Source organism: Prionailurus bengalensis, chromosome A3 (assembly GCF_016509475.1).
Source record: "Prionailurus bengalensis isolate Pbe53 chromosome A3, Fcat_Pben_1.1_paternal_pri, whole genome shotgun sequence".
Taxonomy (NCBI): domain Eukaryota; kingdom Metazoa; phylum Chordata; class Mammalia; order Carnivora; family Felidae; genus Prionailurus; species Prionailurus bengalensis.
The window spans coordinates 121898741-121922287 of NC_057354.1; the positions used below are offsets into that span (position 1 = coordinate 121898741).

Here is a 23547-nt window from a genome sequence, read left to right on the forward strand (position 1 = left end):
GTCCAGACATCTTACCTGAAATTTCCAGCCTTACCCCCTGTGGTTCCTTGCCACCTGGGCCCCTCACATTTCTCCCCTTTGTGGCCCATCTTTACCCTGCTTCTCTTGCAATATCCAGGTTATAGCTCCTCACAGGCATTAAGTCTTTCTGTGCCCACTTTTGGTCTCAGATGAGGCACAGGCATCCTCCCCATAAGCCGTGCTCAAATTCCAGTTGTCTTTATTTCCGACAGTGTGGTCAGAGTGGCCTTGTGCACTGCCACCATTTGGAGAAAGGCTCAAGAACTGTCGAATCTCCAAGCTAATAGGAACTTAGCAGTTCTCTCGTCCAACCTCCTGTTTCATAAATAGGAGAACTTCCCTAGAGAGTGGAAGTCACTTGTCCAAGGTCATCTGACACATTAGTTGTCGGTTACAACTTTTCTAGCTTTGCTACACCAGCACTGAGGATTTGGTGATTACCTCTGCATGGGCACAAGATATCTTCGGGAAAGATCTGCTATGGAAATGTTGAAAATGGGGTTTCTGAGACCCCTTTTCATACCTTGTTCCTCTTAGCCCAGGAAAGGATGGGGCTATAAGATTAGGCTCTGCTGTCTCACTGCCCAAGTTAATTAATTTTTCTGGGCCATGGGGCCAGGCAGATTGGGAACCAAGCACACTCTGACGGTGACCCCTCTCTTCCTGTGGGGGCTGGGCCGTGTGGGTTTCTGCCCAGTCAGCTGTGCCTTGTACAGCTCCCTGGTTCAGAGCATTCCTTGAAAAGCCCCTTGTCCCATGTAGGGAATCGCACGGCTCTGGCCTGGCACCGCCTCCTGTGATGGATGTCCCAGGTGGTCCTGGGGGAGAGCTGTCTTCATAGCACCCAGGAGGTGTGGCCTCGAGGGACATGGGGCTGGTGCCTGTAGGAAGCCCTCCATTTCTGGCTTTGAGATGGGTCAGCTGGAGCCACAGGGTTGGGCCTGTGGGCCATGGGCTGCCCTTGGGTGCTTCCCACTCTGCCCTGGCACTAACATCCATACCTGTGGTTGGAGGGGGCTGCCTCTATGGGCCTGGGAATTGCTTTGGTCATCGAATGGCGGGCAATCGCTGTTGTGCTCAAACCTCTCCCGTCGTCTCTCCCTCCCTGCCCTCCGCCTCCCCAACCCTAGCCGAGTTACTGCCGCCCCTCACCTGCAGAACTGGCGAGAGTGATTCATGTTTGGGCCTGCCTTAATGTTCCCTTTCTCAGGGTCGTAGATGGTGGTGGCTCTGGCATAAGCCCCGCCCAGGATGAAAACGAAGCCGTTGAGGGTGACGGCGGGAGCGTACTTGTTGTCTGTGAGAAGAGCAGGGCTGGCAGGTCAGGGCATCTCTTCTTGGCCTCTCCCTCCCCACCCTTTCCTTTGCCAGCAGGCCCTCCAGAGGAAGGGCTCTGGAAGGACTTCCAGTGTCGCTGGTTAACCCCAGGACAAGGCCCGGGGCCAGCAGGCATCTGGCACACGGACTAGCTCACCCTCTGTCCAGGTAGTGGGATCAACAGCTACACCTGGGCTGGGGGTTTGCCTCCCCCTCCCAGCCCCCAGCCATGGGTCTGCAGCCTTAGCTCGACCTCTGGGCTTAAGATATTGAGACAAATAAAACAGTGAGGTGGGGATGCTGCACTGGCCCCAGACTGAGGAGAAAGCTGGTTCTTACCAATCATTGGGGACTCGATAAAGCTCCATGTGTTGGTCTGTGGAACGTAAGACTGTAGGACGCCTGCGGCTCTGCCTGCCTCGTTCACACCACCAAACACGTAGATCTTGCCGCCACACACTGTGGCTGCTGCGGAGTGCACGGCCTTGGGCAGAGGGGCCACAGCCTCCCATTGATTGGTAATGGTATCGTACCTGTCGAGAGAGGAGAAAAAGAGCCCCATGTCAAAGATGGGCCTTGCTCAGAGCAGGGGCGACAACCAAGGCAGTGGACATTGCCGGGGAGGGGCACCAGCATTTGCTTCCTGCCCTTGGCATCACTGGCAGAGCCTGAGATCACCTAGGTTCTGGCCCAAACTAGCCCTCTCAGCCTTCCTCCTGAACCCCAGTGGGCTCTTTCTTGCCTCTGTGCAGATTCTGGTCTCCATTCTTCTGCTCCCACAGAGCTCCCCAGCTTCTAGGCCCCTGTATCCGTTTCTATCCAGCTCATTCCTACCCTTTTGTCGGACGGTTCTGCACTGAGCATCTCCCGTCTACCCAGGCTCTGGGCTGGAAGCTGGGGAAGCAGTGGGCTGGACCAGGGAAGGACGAGAGGAGGTGGGAACAGGAGAGGTGACCTGACAGGGTTCAGTCATTAACTGATGTTGCCGTTAAGGAAGGTAGAGTCACCTAGGATGACTCAGGGTCTCTGGCTTGGGAAGTTGGATGGAGGGGGTGCTACCCGGGGGACAGGGAATCGAGGTTGGGGAGTTTGGAGGAGAGTGATGATTTCTGTTTTATTCATGGGGAGTTTAAGGCATCTGTGGGTAACAGACCGGGGATGTGCAGTGGGGCATTGGATATACGGATCTGTGGCCTAGATGTGCAGCCGAGGGGTCGCTGTTGGCACAGAGCTGGAAACTGAAGGGAGAGGAGCTTACAGGGGCTGCGTAGGCAAGAGTAAGACTGAGGAACAGAGGGCACTCTGAGGAAATGCTGGCCTCTAAGAGGGGAGCTGAGGGGGTCCCCGGGGAAGTGGCGGCAGCACAGGGGGCACACAGCTCCACGGGTGGGGGATATGGCAGGAGGTCAAAGAAGTCCCAGACGGGTTCCCGGCGCTCTCGTCAAGAGCTAGTTGTGAATCACGAAGTGAATGAGAGGGAGGCAGTAGACACGATGGGGGGACTTCTCTTGGATGAAACTTAGCTGGGAAAGGGGCAGAGAAGGTGGGACCTAAGAAGGCATATGGAGCTAAGAGATGGCTTTTGTCAGTGGTATGCTGAGAAGTGTTTAAAAACAAGCTTGCTAGGGGAAAAGAGTCCTGATATGTAAGCACTTGCTGATTTCTGTGATGTAAATCCTCTCATCTTGGCTGGTTTCAAGCTACCGATGGCTCATGGCTGAATGTGGCATTGGGAAGAGGACACTGCCAGTCAGAATATCCACCATATACCCATATACAGACACAGTGGACATATCACCTCCAGAGCATAGATAGTGAAAAATATAGTTAAAAAAAAAAAAAAGCAGTGATGAGTTTTGAGTATGGATTTCCTTTGTTTTTAATGTAACTTATTTAGTTCTAAGTTTATATGATTTGATTTTTAATAACACCTGTAGCTAACAACTGGCTTGCAGAATTCCTATAAAGGTAGTAGTCACCTCTTGGGAGCCAGTATGAACGAGCTACGGCATACCACGGGTTTTGTTTTAATTTTAGGGGGAAGGGCTTACTTGTGTTTAATGTGCCGACAGGAAGGAGGCCAAATGGATAAGAAAAAGATTAAATATATATGAAAGAGAGGGGAGGGCTGATCAAAGGAGGCTCCTGGTGGGGAGATGCAGGTAGGGTCCAGAGTGGAGAGGGAAGTGGTGTCCGTGTGGGTGGGAGAGAGGAAGGCAAGGATGGCGTGAGCGTCAGTACATATGCAGAAGTGACGGCAGGGACACCAGAGAGTTGTTGATTGAGGGCTCCACCTTCTCTGTGAAGTAGGAGTCAGTGCCGGCAGGAGTATTGGAGTCTGTGGGCTCAGAGCCTTGATCGGGGAGGAGGAGACGAGAACCACACGCTCTTGAGAGCGAGAGAAACCGCTGACAGGACCCTGCAGCATGAAGGACCCAGTATTCGTTGGACGACTTCACTTTGTCATGGGGCCAATCTACTGGACAGTGGGATTTTCTCCACCAGTTTTCAGCCCCCGGGGGTAGGCATGGAGAAGGGGACGAGTCAGGGCTGAACAGATCTGTGACACGTGTACTACAGGACAAAGTAGCAAAGTAAGAACATGGAGAAGCGATAGAGTGCGAGTACCGGACAAGGCAGGGACAAAAGTGACAGGAAGCAGCTGATGGGGAGAGATTGGGGATGGAGCAGATCAGCCAAGGAACTGGGGTATCTGAGGTCTTCCTGGACAGCTTGGATCTCAGTTCTCGGCGTCTCTGTCAATTGTTCCTAGAGGGCTGGTCTCACCAGCATTCACTCTGGACCTTCCACTTGGTGGCCGATCTACCGCTCACCACATGGCTCTTTCGCGTGTTCCGGACCCAAGGTGGGGCCTCCGCTGTGGTCTGGGTTTTTCCCAGCACACCTTTCCTGTGAAGCACACAGGGCCCACTTTTTCCCAGCAGCCTCCCTGGGACACGGGCCATAACACGGTCACAGCTTAGTGATCCAGAAGATGGCCTCTCTTAGCCGGTGCTCCTGGCTCTGAGACAGGGATGAGGGGACAGGGATGGGACGTCCAGCTCTGTGCCTGGGAAGACTCCGGGTTTGAGAAGCGGCTGAAGTACCTTACAGGGCAGCAGGCGCTGATTCAGTTAAGCCCCAGTCGAATGATATGTGGCTTAATAGGCAATGCAGTAAGTGTCTTTTTGGACAGTGTCAGAAGTTCAGATATCTGTTTTTTAAGCCAATATGGCAGAGATCCAAAGAGCTCCTGCAGAAGAGCTGGGTGACAGTGGAAGATTATGTGGCTGTCTTCAGGCTTTCGGTATAATGGCACATTCCGCCAAATGCGAATTTCCCGAGAGTTTGTTATTCCAGGTGGCTGATTGCCAAGCCACAAGCCCTCCGTCAGCTCAATCTGTCAGCTTCCTGCTTGAGAAGGATATGCTAATGACATGCAAATGACCCTGTGGAGTGAGGCACTCTGCTATCATTTATCCGGTAACCACAGCTAGTGCAATATATTGCTATGAAGTATTAGACCCAGTTATTTATATAATGATATAATACAGGTTTGTCTATGGCACTGTTGTTTTAATCTATAATTATATAATCTTGCTCTATTCCTGTAATACAGTAATGTAATATAATTATAATGTACCATATATCTCATTCATTATCAATATAAGAGCAATTTGTACCATTAGCGCTTTCTGGGGAACAAAGCACCCTCATGTCTGTCCCCATTACCCTGACCTTCTTGTCACCCTGAATTCTCATCGCCACCATGTGGCACAGAAATTCCTTGCCCAAAGGGGCTCCAGCTACGTTCCGTTCCTCGGGAAGCAGTGCACGTCTCCTCTGCCTGTGTCCTCCACCCCATTGGTATGCATACCACCCAGAGGTCTACCAGAGGGCTGAGGAAGGGCTCTGGGCACCCTGTTGTCCTGGGGGGCTCCCCATCTCCTAAAGTTCCTGGGGTGCTTTGCTCACACTGTGCTCGAGCGGGCGGGTATTTCACAGTGGAACGAAGGCCCAGCCCCCAGGGAAGGCCAGTACAGGCTGCTTCCAGGCCTTGGAGAATTGCTCTTGAGCCCAGGGGGAGCGGAGCCTGTCCCCCCTCTTCGTGCATTTGATCCTTGAACAAATCCCTGTATTTATCAACAAGTATAAGTTTGCAAAATGAGTAATCAGCATCTTAGGAGATTAAAAATAGCTGACAAAAGCAAGACAGGATGACAGGTCTAGCTCAGTTTACTCCTACATAGAAAATGTCTTTTTCATGTGTTTATTATTGGATGACAAACGGTTGGGAGCTGGTGCTTCTGGAAGGCTTGGGACGTGATGGCCGTGCAGTGGGTCCCACTGAAGGCTGTCAGCATCAGGGGTGACCCGGGTTCAACAGCAGTATTAATATCCTCATAACCACACAGGGATTCCCCATTATCTCCAAATCAATATGACAATTAGATGTTGTTACTGAGCCATCTCTGGGCTCCACTTGGGGGAGTTAAAAGCCCACAGTGAATATCCAGAGCTCGTCTCACTCTGAAACTATCTTTGCTGTAACATTTGTCAAGTGTCCAATTAGCCACTGAGGGAAAAAATACAAATTGAGGGGTACGTGAGGGTCCACAGGCAGAAAGCTGCCGCACGGGAAGATGTGCATTCTGTGACAGCTGATGACGTGGGCCAAGGGTGGTGGGCAAGCACGTGGGAAGGATGTGGAAAAAGAGCTCTGGGGACCGGAGCTGTGACCTCCTGGGCCCGTCCTTGGGGAGCAGCTCGGTCTGACTTGGGGCTCTCTGGGCACTTTTTTCTCACAGAGCAGGACTGCACTGAGGCCTCCCCTGTTTGCTGCTGACTCATGAGCCTTCCTGAGCTCTTTCTGTGGCTTCTCCCCACAGTGTCCGTCCTCTGCAAGGGTGGGCTCCAGCTCAAAGGAAAAGATGGTCTTTGCACCCCGCGAAGTGCCCACCTCCAGCCTACGCCCCTTCTGCCTCCGCCTGATCCCTACACTACGCGTGGCCAGTTTTAAATGGGCCTCAGTGAGGAAGCCAGCCTGGGATTTCCAGCAGAGGGCAGGCTTACACGCATGGCTCTCCGGCCCATTACTTTGTATTCTAGAGAATTCCAGACGGTTGGCCAGACCTGCATGCAGTGACTGTTCCCCGTGTGGCAAGCAGGTTTCCTGGGATGTGTGGGAAAGAGGGAGGAAGGGGCTCCCTGGTGTGGAACCTCCCGCTCAGCAGGGATCTGGAGTCACAGCCACTGACGTGGCACACATTTGGGCCATTGCTTGCAGCTTTGCCCCATGTCTCAGCGCCGCTCTGGGCTGGGACTTCCAGTGCCAGTGCGCCTCCTAGCTGCCCGGTCAGGCCAGCCGCGCCCATCCTGTGCCTTTGCACCACTATGCCTCCAGCTTGTCTGACCCCTGAACGGGATAAGAGTGCCCCATCTCAGCGGCTGGGCCAGCCGTCATCATTCCTGCTTCCCTCTCACCACCCTCGGTCCTCTCCCTTTGCCGTGTTTGAAGAGCCTGGGACTATTGCCCTCTAAATGTCCCGTCTCCAGTCGGCCTCGGCTGGGTTGGTGCTGGGGTAGAGGAGCAAAGTGATTTTAGCTTTCGTGACTGTGGCCTCATTACCTCTCCACGTGGTCCACGTTGCCCGCCACGCCAAGTCCCCCGAGGGTGTAAATCTTCCCATCGTAGACAAGGCTGTTGTGCCGGCAGCGGGGGACCGTCATTCTGGAGACGAGGTTCCAGTTATCGAGCAGGGACATGTAGCACCAGACATCGGCCAGCGTCACCCCTGATTCCATCCCACCTGTGAGCAGTACGGGAGGTCCAGAGAGCGGGCAGGGAGTGAGGCGGGGCCCACGGCCAGGCAGGCCCGGCCCCCGGGGCAGGAAGAGAAGACTTCAACCTGCAAAGTAGAGGCTTCCGGGCCTCGGCTTTTCTTAGCCCTGGTGTGGGGAGGGGAGCCCTTAGGAAGTCCCTGCCTGGTCCCCAAGCCAGCCCTGGGGGGCCTCACCTGAGAGGTAGATGTTGTCCCCGGCACTCACTACGCTGAAGAACTCTCGGTCATAGAAGGGCAGTGAGGCGAGGGGGTACCACTTGTTGTTCTGTGGGTTCCAGCAGGTGACGGCCACCAGTGAGCGCTGGGTCATCCCCACCATCTGACGGCCCCCAACCAAGACGATGACCTCAGCCACACCTGCAGGGATACAGATGCACGGCCTTCGGACACATCCCCACGCTGTTAGCCTCTGCGCCTGGTGCCTCTGGAGGGGACCACCCAGAGTGGGGCTGACCCTGTGGCACCTGCATTTGGGGAGTTCGGGGCATGTCCCTTGGTACCTGCGGAGAGGCGGGGCCGGGTTCGGGGTGTCTGCATCTCCTGGCGGGCGTGGGGCAGCATGTGGTAGCGTTTGGCCTCGTTGACCAGGTCCCGACACGCTTCTGACGACTTGATCAGCTCCTCGTTGTCAACCACGTTGAGCAGATAGCTGGGGTGGATGAAGGGGAGGCGGACCACGGCCAGGAGCTCTGCGGCATACTGCAGGGTGGGGGAGACACGGGATCGACCGAGGTTACACGGACGGAGCCACCCCTGCCGAGTTGGATTGGGGAGACAGGAAGGAGGGGTGTGGTACTGTACAGGGGGCACTCCAGTGTGTATTTGGCTTGAGAGTGTAGACACTGCTCAGCCCAGCCTAGACGGTGAGAGCGGGGGCTCCCACCAGCCAGAGGAGAGGAACGGGGGAGGTGGGTGTGCCGCGGCTGACCCTGGGGCGAACCGTACGTCTGCCTCTTCGGCACCTCGTTCCTGCCTCCGCCCAGCTCACGGGCGTCTGCTTCACCCCAGGCTGTGGGGGGGCTGAAACGAGCATCCTGATCCCTGGTGAGGCGCACGTGGGGCAGGAAGTCAAAAACAGGTGCGACGGCCCAGGAAGGCTGACGGTGACCGTGAAGCTTGCCAGTCACCCCCGTCAGAACCTGCATCTCCCCAGTGCCAACAAACCCCTTCAGCGGCACCTGGCCCCTGGCCCCTCTCAACTGCATTGAAGGCTTTTCGTGGACTGATGCAAATCCCTCTTGCCTAGCAAACCTTTTGCTCACTGCTCAGCTTTAGTTTCATCCAACAAATCATTGGTGACCCTCCTTATTGGGGGTGCAAAGCCCAGGAAGACCTGGTGTCTGACTTTCAGGTGTGCACATTAAATTGGGGGGGGGGGGAGGATCCATTACATAAAAGGCACTAGTGGGGCTCCAGGGAGGAGTACAGTTAGGGGGTCTGGGAGTGTGGGAGTGGATGACGCCTGAGCTGGGTGTGGAAGGATCACAGATTTCTGCAGGCCTCAGGCAGAGAGGAGGGAGGACACCAAAAGCACACACAGAGGCATGGGAAGGGTGGGGAGATCGGCGCACATGAGGAATTCTCTGGAGCTTATTCTTGTCAGGTGCAAACGGTCTTTGTTGCGGTGGGTGTGGTGGCCAGGGGAGAGGGGACTGGAGAAATTAGTGGAGGCCAGAGCCTGACCACCCCTATGCCTCCCTTGCCAAGGCCCGAGTGGTGTTTCCTGCAGGGTCGATGACGAGCTCACGGGGGCTTTAAACAAAGAAATTAAACGATCCAACGTGTCCTTTAGGAAGACCGCTCGCTCAGGCGGCAGGGTCAGAATGAGTTTGGAGTGGGGAAGACTGGAGCAGGGCAACCGCGTGGGAGACGACTGCAGTGATGCTGGTGAGATCTGGGTCCTGAATGGGGAGAGAAAGTCAGTCCTCTCCTGAGGGAGCGAGGAGACAAAGCGACAGCAGTGTGTGGCCCAATGGATGTGGAAGGTGTGGGAGGTATCCAGCCTTCTGTTTTGGGTAATGGGTGGAATGGAAGGAAGCAACACAAGAAGGTGTGTAGCTTTGGGGGTTTACAAATTAGAGGGGCTTGAGGGACATTTGCCACAGGTGTGCAGTAGACACTTGGAGGTCTGGGCTGGAGACAGATTTGGGGGCCTTAGTGCATTGGGTAGTCTCTATTATAGCTGCCCAACCTGACGGCCTTCTCCAGAAATGAATCTTGCCCCCTCCCCATCCGACCAGAGCACGCCCTTCTCCTGGGCTCAGGGGCTGGGCCAGGGTGGAGGGCCCCGTGCTACCGATGCCGGCGCCTGGCCCACCCCTCCCTCCCTTGTGTCGCTTCCCGCTCCACACGCAATGAAGTTCCCTTGTCTTCTATCACTCAGCTGCCTCAGGGTGTTGTGGGCCCTGGCCTCCTGTGCTGCTTTCCAGGTGGATTCTGAGCTCTCCTGAGAACTACCTGTGTCCATACTAACTCCTGGGGGTGGGGGGTGCTCAGATGTGAGAACCAAGGCAGTCCCATTCTGAGCAAGGCCTTCAGCACGTGCTTTCTGGCCCAAAGATCCTGTTGGGTTGTGATCGGATTCTGATTCCGGGGATCCTGGAATCCTTCCGGGGACCCTGCCCTCCTCTCCTTCTGCCCTGGACCCTGGCTCCGATTTCCCCAGCTGTCCCCTCTGAGGGACTTCCCTCCTGTGATGTGTGCAGTGGTTTCCCGTCTCCGGCGTGGTTTCTGTTTGGTCCAGGTGCCCTCCACCCTCTCCATAACCGGAGCATTGGGGGAGGGGTCTCTTCCTGCCCGGTCTGAGCTCACAGGGGCCCTGGGGCACCAGCTTCGCCCTGTAGGGCCCTGCAGCCGCTCGTTGGCTTGAGTCTCCTTCAGGTGGGACACAGCCCTTCCAACCCTCTGGCAGCTGACCCCTCATCTCTCATCCCTCCCTTTGCTTCTCTGCTGCCCACAGTGGCAGTCCCAGCCTCCCCCTGCCCGGGCCTCGGGGCTCCTGTACACCCCACGGATGGTCTGACCAGGCCGTCCTGCCTCTTCCACCTTCCTGCACCCTTGCTCCAGACGCCATCCGTGCACTATGCCCCTGACACAGGGAGAAGGGGTGGGTGGGGTGGGGGACTACCTGTGCACGGGCCACGGGGTCCTTCTTGATCCACTTGATGACGGTCTCATATACTAGTTCCTCGGCCTTCGTGTTGAGGCTGTCATTGGAGATGTAGGCGATGAAGTCGTCCTTGGAGATGCTGAGGATCTCCTCCTGGGCCGCCACCTCAGGGAAGATCTGCAGCGCAAAGGCCTTGGCCATGTGGTAGAGCTCGCTGCACTGCATGGCCTCAGCCATGGCCAGGACCCCCAGGCAGTTGCTGGCCGTCAGCTGCTTCTCTGGGGGCAAGAGCACAGGACCACTGACCACAGGGCCCTGGAAGGGTGGCCCTCCATTCCTATCGCCTGACACTCTGGATCCCTCTCCAAGTCCATGTCCTTGTGACCTGCCTTTAGCAACCAGGGTCCCCACAAGACCATTTCCGGTATCCCTGGAGCTGTGGGTGTATCTTCCGGGTTTTCCTCTGCCCTGTCACATACTTCCTGTCCTGGGACCTCCCTCTGCTCCCACAGGTCCCAGCAGAAGGACCGAGAGCGTGAAGTATGGAGTGTCAGTACCGGGCTTGGAGGCATCCTCACTGCCTGTGAGCCTTAGAGCTTGGGCCTGGGCTGGGGGCAAGGGCCACGCTGAGGCTTCCAGTGTCTTCTATAACTGTGACAGGCTCCCATTTTAGAATCACACCAGCAGTAACACCACTCATATGCCCACCTGCCACTTCCCATGGGCCTCAGCCTCACCCAACCTGGACTCTAGACCAGGCATCAGTCTGGCCGGCTCTCCTGAGATCTGGCTACCGGCGATTCTAGCCTGGACACGTCCAGGTCTGTGCCAGGGCGTGCAGTTATCTGAATTTTCATCTTCAAGCTGCCTTGTGAAATCCAGCTCCACCCTGAGGTGGACACACAGCCTTTCCCTCTGAATCCTCACTGCTTACAAATTTTTTGCCCACCCGTACTATTCCCTCCAGGTGACCCATGTGCTCCCCACCCCCCAGGCTCACCGAGAAAGGACACACAGACTTTGCAGAAGGTGTGGAACTGGAACTTGCTGGCGGCCTCCAGCAGCGTCTTGGCATTGGCCGAGTCGATGACCAGGGAGCCCGTGTAGACAAACTCCAGGAGCAGTTCAAGGACATCGGCCTGCAGGTTGGACAGGACGAGCTCCAGCTTCTCCCGGCCACACTGGCTGCCGTCTTGCACCGACCTAGGCACAGAGACCAGGGTGTTCTTACCTGCCACCCCGCGGCCACAGCGCCGCCTCCTCACAGGGCTAGATCTCCCTGCACGCCTCGGTCACGCCCTTCATTTTAGGACTCAAGGGACACCGCAATGACACGCCTGAACCTAACGACCTTACACGGGATCTGAAAGAGAAGAGTCTGACCAGAGACGCCCAAAAGAACAGAAAACCCTGCTTATCACTACTTGGCATGTCCATGCAAAAAAAGATGCAAATCAAAAAGCATGAGCTGTGGATGGGGACGAGGACCAGGACTGGCCTCAAAGGGAAACAATACGATTCCGCCCCACTGCCGGCTCCAGCTCCGGGCGTCCCGGCCAAACAAGGCCGGCGGGTCCGGGGCCCGGCCGCCTCCAGTGGGAGAGCCCCTGGTGTGACTGAGGCCCCCAACCGGCCGTGAACACAGCCGATCCTGAGCCGTCCCTCGATCGCCCCAAGCCGTCCCGGAACCCTGACTCCAACCCCACCTATTTCCAAAAACATATTGTTTCCTTTTTTAGGCATGGAAAGGAAGCCCTTCATGACATTGCTTTGAAACTGAGGACGAGACAAGATAGACGGACAGAATGGTTAGAGCTGGGGGGGAGGGGAAGGGGAACAACCAAGGACTTCCGCCACAGACAGCCAGCAGCCATGACCTGGGACCTGGCCCGGGGCGGGGCCCTCCTGCCACATGGAACACGGGGTCAGAGGTCAGAGTGGCCTGCGTGTAGAGTGTGCGTCGGGCTTGTGAACTGGGGGGAGCAGGGGAGGGACACAAATATATAAATATGTTTATATCTGGTGTCTACAGAAATACAAAACCATTGCAAAGGCTCCTAAGGCCTGGCAGCCGCGCCCTAAAGCTGCACCTGGAAGGAAACAGATAAGATGAGGCAAAAATAACAGTGCCACAGAAGTGACCAGGAGGAAAGACACCCAGAGCGTTAAGAGTCAGGAGGCAGGTTTTTCAGAGATGATTGGCTTGGTGCCCCACCACGGCCACTCTGACCGGTCCTGCTTCCTGCATGGAGCCTGGTCCTGCCCGAGGCCGGGTTCTGCCACGTGGCTGGGAAATGACCTCTGTGTTCCCCCCCAGTCCTGAGGAGGCTGGGGTGAGACTCTCGTGACTGGTCCCTTGGGTGCCCCTGTGGCTGGCAGCCAGGGTGCGGAGGCATCCAGAAGTAAGCAGGCTAGCCCCAGAGGGAGGCTGACTCCTGTGTGGGCAGGGAGGTAGAGGACCTGCGTGCCCCCGCCCCGTCACTGACAGGCCGCCACCTTGCCTCTCTGGCCCTCAGGCTCCTCTTCTGCAAAACAAGAGGGTTGAACTGGATGGCATCTGAAGTCCCATGGAAAGTTTATGTGACAGAGGCTGGAAAACACCTTCCCCGCGAGACTCTGAAATGCGACCACGAGAGCCACATTCTCTCCAGTTAGGCCTGGCCACCAAGTGCTTTTAAAACACCAATACGATGGGGCAGGGAACAGATGTAGCTGTGATCCTGCCACCCTTCCCAGGGTGCCACGCTGGGCCCTCCCCACGGAATGGCTCATCTGATGGAGGCCTGTGGAGCCCTGCCTCCAGGCCTGGAGGGAAAGCTGACAGGGAACGGTGCTGGCAGAGGCTCTTCTCAAACCCAGAGACATACACAGTGTGTGTGACTTTTCAAGTGACTTAACATACTGAGTCCTCTGCTGTCGGGATAGATTTTCATGCTTGGGTAACTTTGTTCAGTATAAAACTAGTTCATTATGTGATCACTTAAAACCACAGAAATCTAACACCCCAGGCCTCAGGGGCCATCTGGTCAACCTCTTACTCGGTCTTTGCTGCCTCTGCCTTCATTCCTACATGCCACTGCCTGGCCCTTCCTCCTCACACCTTTCATGCTCTGCAGAGGTCCTGCTGGGCCACAGCCAGGGCAGGGCTTATGGGGCCAAAGTCGGGCTGCTCACATTCTCCCAAGGTCCCCAGCCACTGCTGCGCCCACCTCAGGCCCGCCCTCCTGTCCACCCAGGAGACAAGCTCCAGTTCAGTGAAGAGCTGGGGTGGACTTCAGCTATACACACACACACACACACACACACTGAAGTCCATGTGACATGTGACCCTGAGAACCCTCAGCATCACCCTGTGGGGAGGGGTGTTGGGCAGATGGAACGTCAGGGGAGTCCACGGCCCTGAGTGATGAGTCCGATGGGACATGCATGGCTGTGCTTCTGAGAGATGCTTGACCCACCCAGATTCTGAGCCAGGGAGAGGGTCCTGGGGACAGAGTGGTGCCCACATGGCCAAGGAGTACAGGGACAATGTGAGGAGGCATATGGGGTGTTGACCATGGTAGATGCCATCCAGGGTTGGCAAGAACCACTGTCTCTATAATGCATGGCTATAGCTGTTCCTTCAGGCCCCCTTTGAGGCCCCCTGTGGAAAGCAGAGGGCTGCTGGGCAAAGGACATTTGGGGAATGGCTGGAGGCTTTGTTGGCTGGCTGAGCTCAAGATCTATAGGAGGTGAGGCCCCAGGCAGTGAGGCCTTATGTAGCTCATCTGCACATACATGTTCATTGTCCACATGGGTGTTCATGGGGCCAAGGGAAGCCGGTGGTCACTTTCCATTGCTGACCATCAGACTGTCTTGGGACTAGACCTCAGTGATCCCTAGGCCTCTTCCCTATAAGTAGGGATCCCCTGGGAGGCATTGCTTCTTTTGGGTGGCCATTGGTCACCAGTGGGAAGCTGTGTCCTCCACAGATGACCATTCTGTCCCTGTCCTAAGCTGGCTCTTGGGGTCCAAGCCTCCTGCTCCACTCAGCCACATGGAGTAGTACTGAAAGCTGCTGGGTAGTCTGGGTCATGACATGGCCTTGGAAGGAGATGGGGCAGGGCAGGAATGAGCAGTGGTAGCCTTGTCAGGTTGGGCCATGAACCTGACACTGGGGGTGGGAGTGTGGGGCAGGTTGGTGTTGCCCCGTCCACACAGGACCCATGGGTTCTGCCAGAAGACCCAAACTCCCTGGCCTCACCTTCTCCTCAGGTATGGGACACACCCTCTGCTTGGCAGGCCTGGATCTGTGGACATGCCAGGAATGCCTCATCCCAAATAGGAGATGGTTTGAGATCCCACCATCAGCAATTTGCTCTCCTGGATAAGAACTGCCCTCCCTAGATTTTAGGGCACTCCTTCGTTACTCCTCACACACCTCAGTGATCATATGCTTTCATTTTGCAACTTAGATCTAGAATGGGAGGGACACATGGGGCAGTGGTGGGTGGGGGATGTCATGGAGCAGGTGGTGACTGAGGATGGCATCCTGACTGCTCAGGAAGATGACCCCGCTCCTCCAATGTGATTTCCATCCCACTGCATGCATAGGAGCTTAGGCATGTTCCTGCTCCAGGGCACAGACACGGCACACTCTAGCCTGGCCCACCCATGGTGATTTGGCGATGGGTCTGACTTAAATTTTTCTGCTGGCCTTCGAGATCTGTGGATCTCTCGTCTTATTATGTGGTCTTCTGGCCACACCTCTCTGTTCTGCCAGGAAAGGGGGCAGACTGCCACCCACAAATGCCCAACCCCACAAGGAAGGAGGGGAAAGGCAGCATATGGCCTGACTACTGTGTTAAAGTCTGTTGGGCTCCCCTACATCTGGACTCTATGCCACTCAGTTAGGTAGATCCCTTTAGCTTCCCCTGGTGAGAAAGATGGAGAAGCCCAGAGCCTATACATGGGGCTTGTGAAAAGCACCTTGGACAAATCAATGTCGCCATCTGTTTTTATTTAATATGAAAAGAGAATATAGTTCGAGTGAGTCATTGGCTCCAACAGACTTTGTGAGATGAGGGTTTCAGCTAGAAGGCAGAATGCCAGGTCTCTGTCCTATTTGGTATGATGAGGGGGCAAGTTTCTCTGGGGCTTGACATTTTCTCCCACACCCAGGTTTGTGGTCGTGTTCGGAAGTACTGGCAGGGAGGGCATTCCCTCTGCTATCTCTAAGGACAGCCCCCTGTCCTCTGTGATGGGGCCCACAGCCTACCCGGCAAAGGGGTGCAGCCAATGCCTCTCATGGCACAAATGGACCCTGAGGGCTCCTCGGCTCCTGGGGATAAGTGAAGGGACTTCTTTGTAGGCTCCCCCAAAAGTCCAGGGCAGACCCAGGTCTTGCTCAGCAGGGTTGAGAAGCGACTCTCGACTTGGGAGATTGCAACCACACCACAGAACCCCACTAGCTCTAGTCGGCTCAAAGTCCCTGAAACCTGGGGCTCAGCCCACTCAGTCCTGCTGGGGTCTCCCACCAGCCTGGGTGCAGGAGAGGTGTGGTGGTCACGCAACACTCTATCCCTCACATTATCCAAAGGCAAAGCCGCAGCTCCCCTTCCTGCCGTGTTTTCACCCCTGATTGTCGCAGGGACTCAGATGGGGCAACAAAGGGATGGTGAGTCAGGCCCGGGGATCTCAGCACAAGCTTTGCTCCGAGCTTCCTGATGGCCTCCCGGAGTCTCCTCCGGTGCTCCTCACTCCAGAGGATACGGCCTCCCCTTGGATGAGGGCAAGTGTCTGCAACTTAGGTACCTGTTTTAGGTGGGGATTATGTCTTCTCTTGGGCAGATCTGATGTCCAGTTTACAAGTGTTTCTAGCACACACACACGCGTACACACACGCGCGCGCATACACACACACACATACAGGCTCTCTATCCTTTTTCCTTGCCCATCTGACTACACGGTCAACCCTAAGTTTCACTTTCTTTGCTTATAGACTTCATGCACAAATAAAGACTACATTTTTGTTCTTCTCCAGGTTAGCGAACGGGTGGTGAAAGCATGAGCTTTGGAGTCAGACCTTGATTCCAATCCCGGACCTACTTGCTTACTTAAAATTCTCTGGGTCCCAATTTCATCTGTAAAATGGGGATACTAATGGCACCTGCTTCTCAGAGTCAGCGGGAGGATTTTCAGGATGACATTAGACATTTCTACAAGTCTCCTTCTGGGCTGGGTCTTGTCCTCGTCAGAGGAAAAAGACAGGAGTTTGAATCTCAGTCAGGGAAGACTAGTGGAAAGAAGTCGTTGCAGCCACACTAAAGGTACGTGCACATGTGAGGAAAGAACACGTGGACAAAGGTGGGGAGTCGGCCTGAGGCCTGGAGAACGGGGGCTCCGGGCAGGACATCTGCCTGGCCCCGGGGCTCACGGGCAGCTGAGCTGGTCAGGAGAGGACACTGAGATTCTGCTCTCCCGCTCACCGATTGTTATCCTTATGAAACACAGATCTGACCGTGGCCCCTCCGGGCTTCCAGCAAAGCCTTGCGAGCCGGCTCCACCTCCGGCACCGGCCTCACTCTCTCCCTCCTCTGCCAGCAGTGGCTCTGTCCTACTCACCAGCCCGGCCAATTCCCTTCTTTGTTTAAAACCTACACCAGATGCCACCACTCCCTGGGGGCTGTCCCTGAACACCTCTTCTACCACAGTTAGGTGCTTTGCCTGTGAGCCGCTAAACCCCATTTGTGTGCTCAGTCTGCTCTCCCGTTCACACTTCTTTACAGGCTCCCCCTGGCAGGCTGTGGGCCTCCTCGAGGCACAGACTCATCTCATCTAGCGTTTCCGGCCAGACCTGGCACCCAGGAAGGGCTCCTGCTTGTTAGCTGAGCGAAAAGTACCGAGTGACTTGGTTTCCCTCAGGTCTGTCCTGTGGCCCCAGGTGAGGTTGTCCACACCGGGGTCGAGGCTGGGGGCTGGGATGGTGTCCTTGCTGGGGCTGGAGTGGTGAATGTATTACTGGCCCCAGGACAGAGGTGGAAAGGAGTCCAGCCTGAGTCTCTGGGTCTGCGGGTCCTGGGACAGCCACCCGCCCCTGACAGTGCTCACTGAGACCCTCATGAATGTAAGGACCGGGACACCACGTTCCACAAACAGACTGTGCCCACTCCCTCTGTTGCTGTAGTGCAGATGCCCGAGAGGGAAGCCCCTGCTTTGGGCTCAGTGGGCAGGGCCCCATTTCTCTCGCTGAGCTGTCCTGGCTGATATACACCAAGTCTCCAGGGTCACAGACTGAAATGGCCTGGTGACGTCAACTGTCCCCTGACCGCGAGAGCATGAGCTTCTCCAGAATTTTACACGGCCAGAAAGGAAATCATCTTTCCGTAGCGAGTCCACTTTCCTCCCCACAAGAGGACTCTTTTTGCAGCCATGGGCAGAAATGGTGATGTGCACCAAGGTCAAGTTGAGGGAAGTAAAAGGTTGAAATGGCTGCAAATTAGCATTGTGACCTTCAACCACAGGGGGTCTCTGGGCTTGGCTTCGGCCTTCCCTCCTCCCTGAGTGCCCTCCTGTATGCCGAAGGAGTCTCCCTGGGCCTCAATCTGTCTGGATTCAGACCCTTCTATGTGGCTGCCTACCAGATGCGTCTACTTGGACGTCCTTCAGCTGCTTAATTCATCACCCCCTCAGCTCTGCTCTGACATTGGTCCATGGACCCACCTTCCACCCTGTGATCTCACCATTCTCACGTCCTAGGGCTTGCACACGGGAAGCCTTTGCAGGCCCGGCCATGCCCATCCCCTTACCGCCACTTGGGATGTCAGAGCTGGAAGGAAACCTGGATGTCATTTGAACCAACCTCCTGTTTTACAGATGAGAAATCTCGAGGCCTGAGAGAGAGGACGTGACTTGCCTGGGGTCATAGGACAAGTGGCAGAGTCAGGTGTACAACCCAGGTCTCCTAGCTCCCAGTGGGGTGCCCTCTCCCTTCCAGTGACTGCCTCTTGGCTCTAGCACCCATCAGTTCTGCTTAGGGTCACCGAGGCACATCCCACAGTTCTTTCATCTTCAGGTGAGCATCCCCTGCTCCTGATGACCCCCACATCCTCAGACCAAGCCCAGGGCCCTAGCCCCAGGGGTCAGGGCTTGCCTGCCTATCTCACCCCAGCTCACACCCATCTCTGTGAAGGCTATATTCCCCTCCACACTGCTCATGACAGTCTCTGTCCCAGCTTTTCATTTCAGGAACCCATCCCCTGTCTGGAGCATTCTAGAACATTCTAGAACATTCCTTGTATTCCAGACCATTCCAAGCAAACCACCCCTTGCCTGGAATGTTCTTCCTCTTTCTTTTTGGCCTAAGAAGGCTTCACTACTTTGGGTTCCCACCTAGTGGTGTCCTCTTCTCTGCTGTGTACAAGTTTGGCTTTGCATGTAAGGTCTCTGAAGACATTCAAATGGCTCTTGCGCTCCTCTTGCCCGCATCATTCTAGCCCAGGGCTGGGCCATCGCTTAGTACCAACCTGCCCCTGCATCCTGCCCGCTCTGTGCTCTCCAGCTGGTCTGTAGCAGGGACCAAGGCCCTAGGATGCTGGTCACTGCCAGTACCAGAATTTGCCAAGAATGGCAGCACAAAGACCTCCCTTGGCCTGAAGAAGCCACTGAACGTGCCCCTTTACCCCAGAGCTCATGCCCCTGACCCCTGTGCTTGGATAGCGAGAACCCAAGCACTGGGGGCGGGAGACCCAAGCTGTCCATGAGACTGGAAGTCACAAAGAGCCTGCCCCGTCCTGCATGGCTGGGGCCAGTGTGGCTGGGCGGGGCTTGCACGCCGGGCAGCTCAGCTCTAAGTGAAAGGACACAACAGATTGGAAAGGAGGTGCCAGCCAGTGTGCCATCCTGAAACAAAACACAGTCACTCTGGGGTTAGTTGGCAAGTCCAAACACAGCATTGGGAAGCAAGCAGAGGTCCTGTCCTCTCACTCTGAGCCCAGTCCCGGCTCAGCGTCCGCCCCGGAGAGGCTGCAAGGCAAAATGAGCAGCGGCATTAATCTGCTGATGGGTGAGAGAGACAGGAGCGTTACCCTGGGCCGGCCCCCTCGGCTGCTCTCCCTCACTAAGGAGCTAGAAGGTGGCCCCTGACTCGTTTGCGAGGGTATGAAGCAGACAAATTAAAAAAATCAACAAAATGGAAGAAAAAAAAAAAAAAAGATGCTCATGCACCATTAAAACTCATTCAGGTAGAAAGAGCCGGGGCAGAGGGCAGAGGGCAGAGGGCAGGGGAGCAAAGGCTGAGAGAGACCGTGTTTAGGACACACGTGGTCTGTGCTCAGACAACGCCGGTTTAGGCTCAGTGTACAAGTATCAAGGCATGCAGCGTGAATGAGGATTTGGCTACAAGTCTCTTCTCCCCGACTCGAGCTGTGGAAAACGGCACCTTGTGCTCCTCAGCGGGGGACGGTCTGGTCGATGTGCTTTCCTGGCGTTAAGTTCACTATCGACAGCAGTGATGATGGTGCCTGGGACCCCGTGCTCGACCAGTGGGGACAGTGTGCAGTGGTCCCTTAAAGTGGAGCCTACGTGGAGTCTACAGTCCTCCTAATCTCACGGAGGGCTTGTGAGCCACTGAGAACTCGGGATCCTCGGGGCAGGGCCGGGGTGTCATCTACTGCTGACAGTGGCCCCCGGGTGACCAGCAAAGCTGCGTGGGGCAGGCCGGGGGCAGTGGCTGCTCTGAGGCTGTGTGTGAGAGGGCACTCGGAGGAGGGGGAGGAGGGGGAGAGATGGCTACTGGCTCTGTGACAGGGAGTCACGCTTCAGGAACCTGCAAGAGAGGGGAGGAGAAAAGCGACACAAAAGCGTCCTACAAAGGAACAGACCCGACCACAGCTGGAAGGAAGGCAAACCTTTGAATCAGGTCCTTGAAATACAAGCTGCAGGAAGCTAGAACATTTTGGTGGACTTCAAACTCTCTGCCTTCAACAACAATTTTCAGGTCTGTAAACGCTTTCGCTCTGCGCTGCTGGTTCAATTCCTTCAACATTTCTGCAGAACAGAGAAGACAGACAGGGCCAGGTTCCCATTAAGAGTTTTTTTTTTTTTTAATTAAAATTTTTTCTTTCAAGAAGTAGAGAAATAGGAAAATACTTGATACTGTTTCTTGGCAAGACTGGCTCAACACTGACAGTCAAAAGAAGTCACAAACGATGCGTAAACAAGCAGCAATTGGGAGGGGCTACATAACCAAAGGAACAACAACTTTCAAAAGCAAAGGAAAAAAAAAAAAGGAAAGAAAACAAACAAAGAAATAAATAAAAACAAACCGAAACAATACAATACAGAAAAAAAAAAAATCAAACCCAGAAATTGAAAGGCTGGGGGAAAAAGATTCCCATACTGACAATTGGAAACAGAGAATACATTATCACAGACAACTAAAAACTGTTATAAAACTACAGAACGAGTTCTCCAAATGCCAATGAGTGCTGATGTATCTGATACCAAGTAAAGCATGGCATTGTGATGTAAGATGGGCTGGATATGGTTCAAAGGAATAAAAACCACAAAACCTGCAAAAACAGCATCCTTTATGTTAAACGCTCAAGTCAAGGCATGGGGTGAGCTTCTTAGAGAGGGGCCCCAAGAAGGGAGGGGTGGAATGGGGGCCTGGAGAGCACTTCCTTCCATTGCACACTTCTGGAACTGTTGGGGAAGGCCGGCAAGAGGTAGGACCTTTGTGCGCCTCCTCCCGTTTCCTGGGCTGTTCTCTCAGGGTGCCCACCCTCAGCTGGGGCTTCAGCGTCAGGGAGCCTGGCTTACAGCCCCAGCAGGTCCCAAAGTGGCCTCTGGGGCCTTCCCGCCCTGACGCACACCTACCTTTGCCTGGTGTCTTGGCCACCTGGGGTTGGTTCAGAGAGTGTCCCAGGCCTGTGGGCTCCAAACTTGGGGATGTCTCCTAGACCCACCTCAAGGCTCAGCAGGGTAAGGAAGAGAGCCCGATGGCTACCCTGATTAGTTTAGAGAAACTCTTTCCCTTGCAAAAGTTAGGGCCTTCAGACGATCAACACTCCCACTGGCCTTGCCTTGCCTGCCTGCCCCCTGGACCCTCTAGCTGCTGGTTGCTGGACATCAGAGGCCCAGATTCTGGGCCAGAATGACATAGACTGTTGTCAGGAAGGGTTATGTTCTTTGGCAGATGAATACAGGAGGGTGGTCTGCAGAACTGAGCCCTGATTCCAAGTCCCCTACCATCACCCTGAGCCCTCCAGGTCTATGCTGCACCCTGGCTGGTGTTCTGGAATTACTTTCCAAAATGCCCTGCTGCAGACTGACCAGTCATTTCTGTCCACATGGGCCAGCATTGGCTGTCTGTCAAGATGCGCTCCCGAGCCCAGCTCTGTCCCTGACACCTGTACGTCCTTGGACAAGCCTCTGTCTCCACATCTGCAAAATGGGGACAGAGGCTCCCACTCTTTTCCAGAGCCTGGTGAAAATCCCTGAGCTTGAGCTCAGGGGCTTGTGGGCCTTGGTGTCAGGCAAGCCCTTCTTTGTGAGCACATACCGGGCTCTGGTTCTGCTGAAGACCAAGGCAGACAGTGAGAAAGGGGGTCTAAGTTGTGTGGGCAATGCCGACTCACTGACCATCACCAACCCCACATCAGGCGGAGCTGCAGAGTACCTGCATGGGTGTGTGTGGGCCCTCTGGCTGGGGCCTCTGGAAGGCTCCCGTGGGTGCGCTCAGACCTGGACAAGGGAGACCAGCAGGGCCTGAAGCACTAGGTGGAGGGTGTGCAGGGCACCTGTGGGCAGATTGGGAACAAAGGGACGTGATAGGTCAGCAGGTGGGGTCAGACCTCAAGAACCTTGTGAGAGGGCGGCAGCTCAGTTTCGTGGGCACCAGGGAGCCATGGGATTCTGTTCAGGGGAGGGACGGGCTTAGACCTGGGTGCCAGACAAATCGTTCTGGCAGCCGTGTTAGAGGCGGGACAGGGAGTACTGGTGGACGCCCAGAGGCAGGTGGGGGCGAGGGGAAGCCTCAGCCAGGCCCCGGGGAGAACCTGAACTCTGCCTCCTATCAGCTGTATGACCCTGGGAACGTGTCTGAAACCTCAGTTTCTACCTTTGTTGAAGGTTAAATGAGCTAGTCCATGGTAAGCTGTTAGCTGTGGGCCTGGCACATAGTAAATGCCCAAGGGGAGGCAGGCATGATGTTTTTGCTGATGGTGGTGATCACTCCATGATCTAAGTGAGAAGTGACAAAAGCCTGAACTACAATGGGGACAGAAGGACAAAGAAAGACAAATATTTAGGCTGTGAAACCTGGGGGGGGGGGGGGAGGGTTCAGTGCTGGAGGGGAAGGGAGGCAGCCAGCACGAGGGCCACCTCCAGGCTTCTGGAGGGACACCAGGAAGGGAGGGCATGGTGACTTCAGTTTGGGGTTGGGGTGAGGGCCTGTGGGACACATCTGGGAGAGGTGCAGGCGGCAAGGCTGTGGGACCTGCAGCCCCAGCTTGTTGCTCGCTCAAGGACACGATGGGGGGAACCTGCAGGGTCGGGCGGACCTGAGGCTGAACTGCTTGCCATGTTCACACATCGGCTCCAAGAAGAGCCACCAACTGAATTCATTCCTGAAACATGAGCCTGGTGGGTGACGTCACCTTTTTGAGTGAAGTCGTGTGGGGGTTAGAGAGTTCTGGACTGGAGTTCTGGGTCCTGGTTCTCATTCCAGCTTTGTCACTAATTGGCTGTGTGACCCTGGGCACATTGCCCCAGCTTTAGGTGCTCAGTTCCCTCAAGCACCTAGAAGCACCTGCTCTTGCCTCCCCGTTGGTTGTCACACTGCTGTGAGTGACGGATGCAGCCATGCGCCTGCTGAGTTAACCATGCCCAGGGGGCCAGGAAAACACAGTGGTTACAAAATACCACGCCTCCTGGGCCCGGAGCATTCTGATTGTTTTTGAAAGCTCTGACTTCAAACCAAGGTCCCAGCAAAGATTACGAGTGCAGCCCCAGAGTGCAGCCCCAGTGCTGGCAGGTACCGCCTGCCGCCTCCGGGAATCCTGGACGGATCTGGGAGGTGCTCAGAGATCCAGGTCACCATCGAAATGTAAGCACTTTCTACTCTCACTTTGCGGAAATCTGGATTTAATAGCTGGGCAGGATTACTCAGTTTCAGAAAAATTTTTCAATTTATGAAAGTGCTCACCAGGGGATTCCTTTTCACAGCGGGGCCCCAAGTGCATTCAAAGTATTGATCAGGCAGTGTGTGCTTATTGC

General features: G+C 55.4%; 1 protein-coding gene across 3 annotated transcripts in view; it reads right to left on the reverse strand.

Annotated features, from left to right (window-relative positions):
* KLHL29 (kelch like family member 29) overlaps positions 1-23547 on the reverse strand; it is a 310478-nt gene that overhangs the window by 3075 nt on the left and 283856 nt on the right. For 2 of the 3 annotated variants that reach the window (XM_043604446.1, XM_043604447.1), the window contains exons 6-13: positions 20178-20316; positions 11291-11493; positions 10309-10568; positions 7682-7880; positions 7356-7538; positions 6968-7148; positions 1678-1871; positions 1174-1318 (exon numbers count right to left, since the gene is read on the reverse strand). In XM_043604446.1, coding sequence (XP_043460381.1) covers positions 1174-1318; positions 1678-1871; positions 6968-7148; positions 7356-7538; positions 7682-7880; positions 10309-10568; positions 11291-11493; positions 20178-20316 — 1504 coding nt within the window. The remainder of the gene's footprint in view (positions 1-1173; positions 1319-1677; positions 1872-6967; positions 7149-7355; positions 7539-7681; positions 7881-10308; positions 10569-11290; positions 11494-20177; positions 20317-23547) is intronic. The other variant, XM_043604449.1, reaches the window with a different exon arrangement.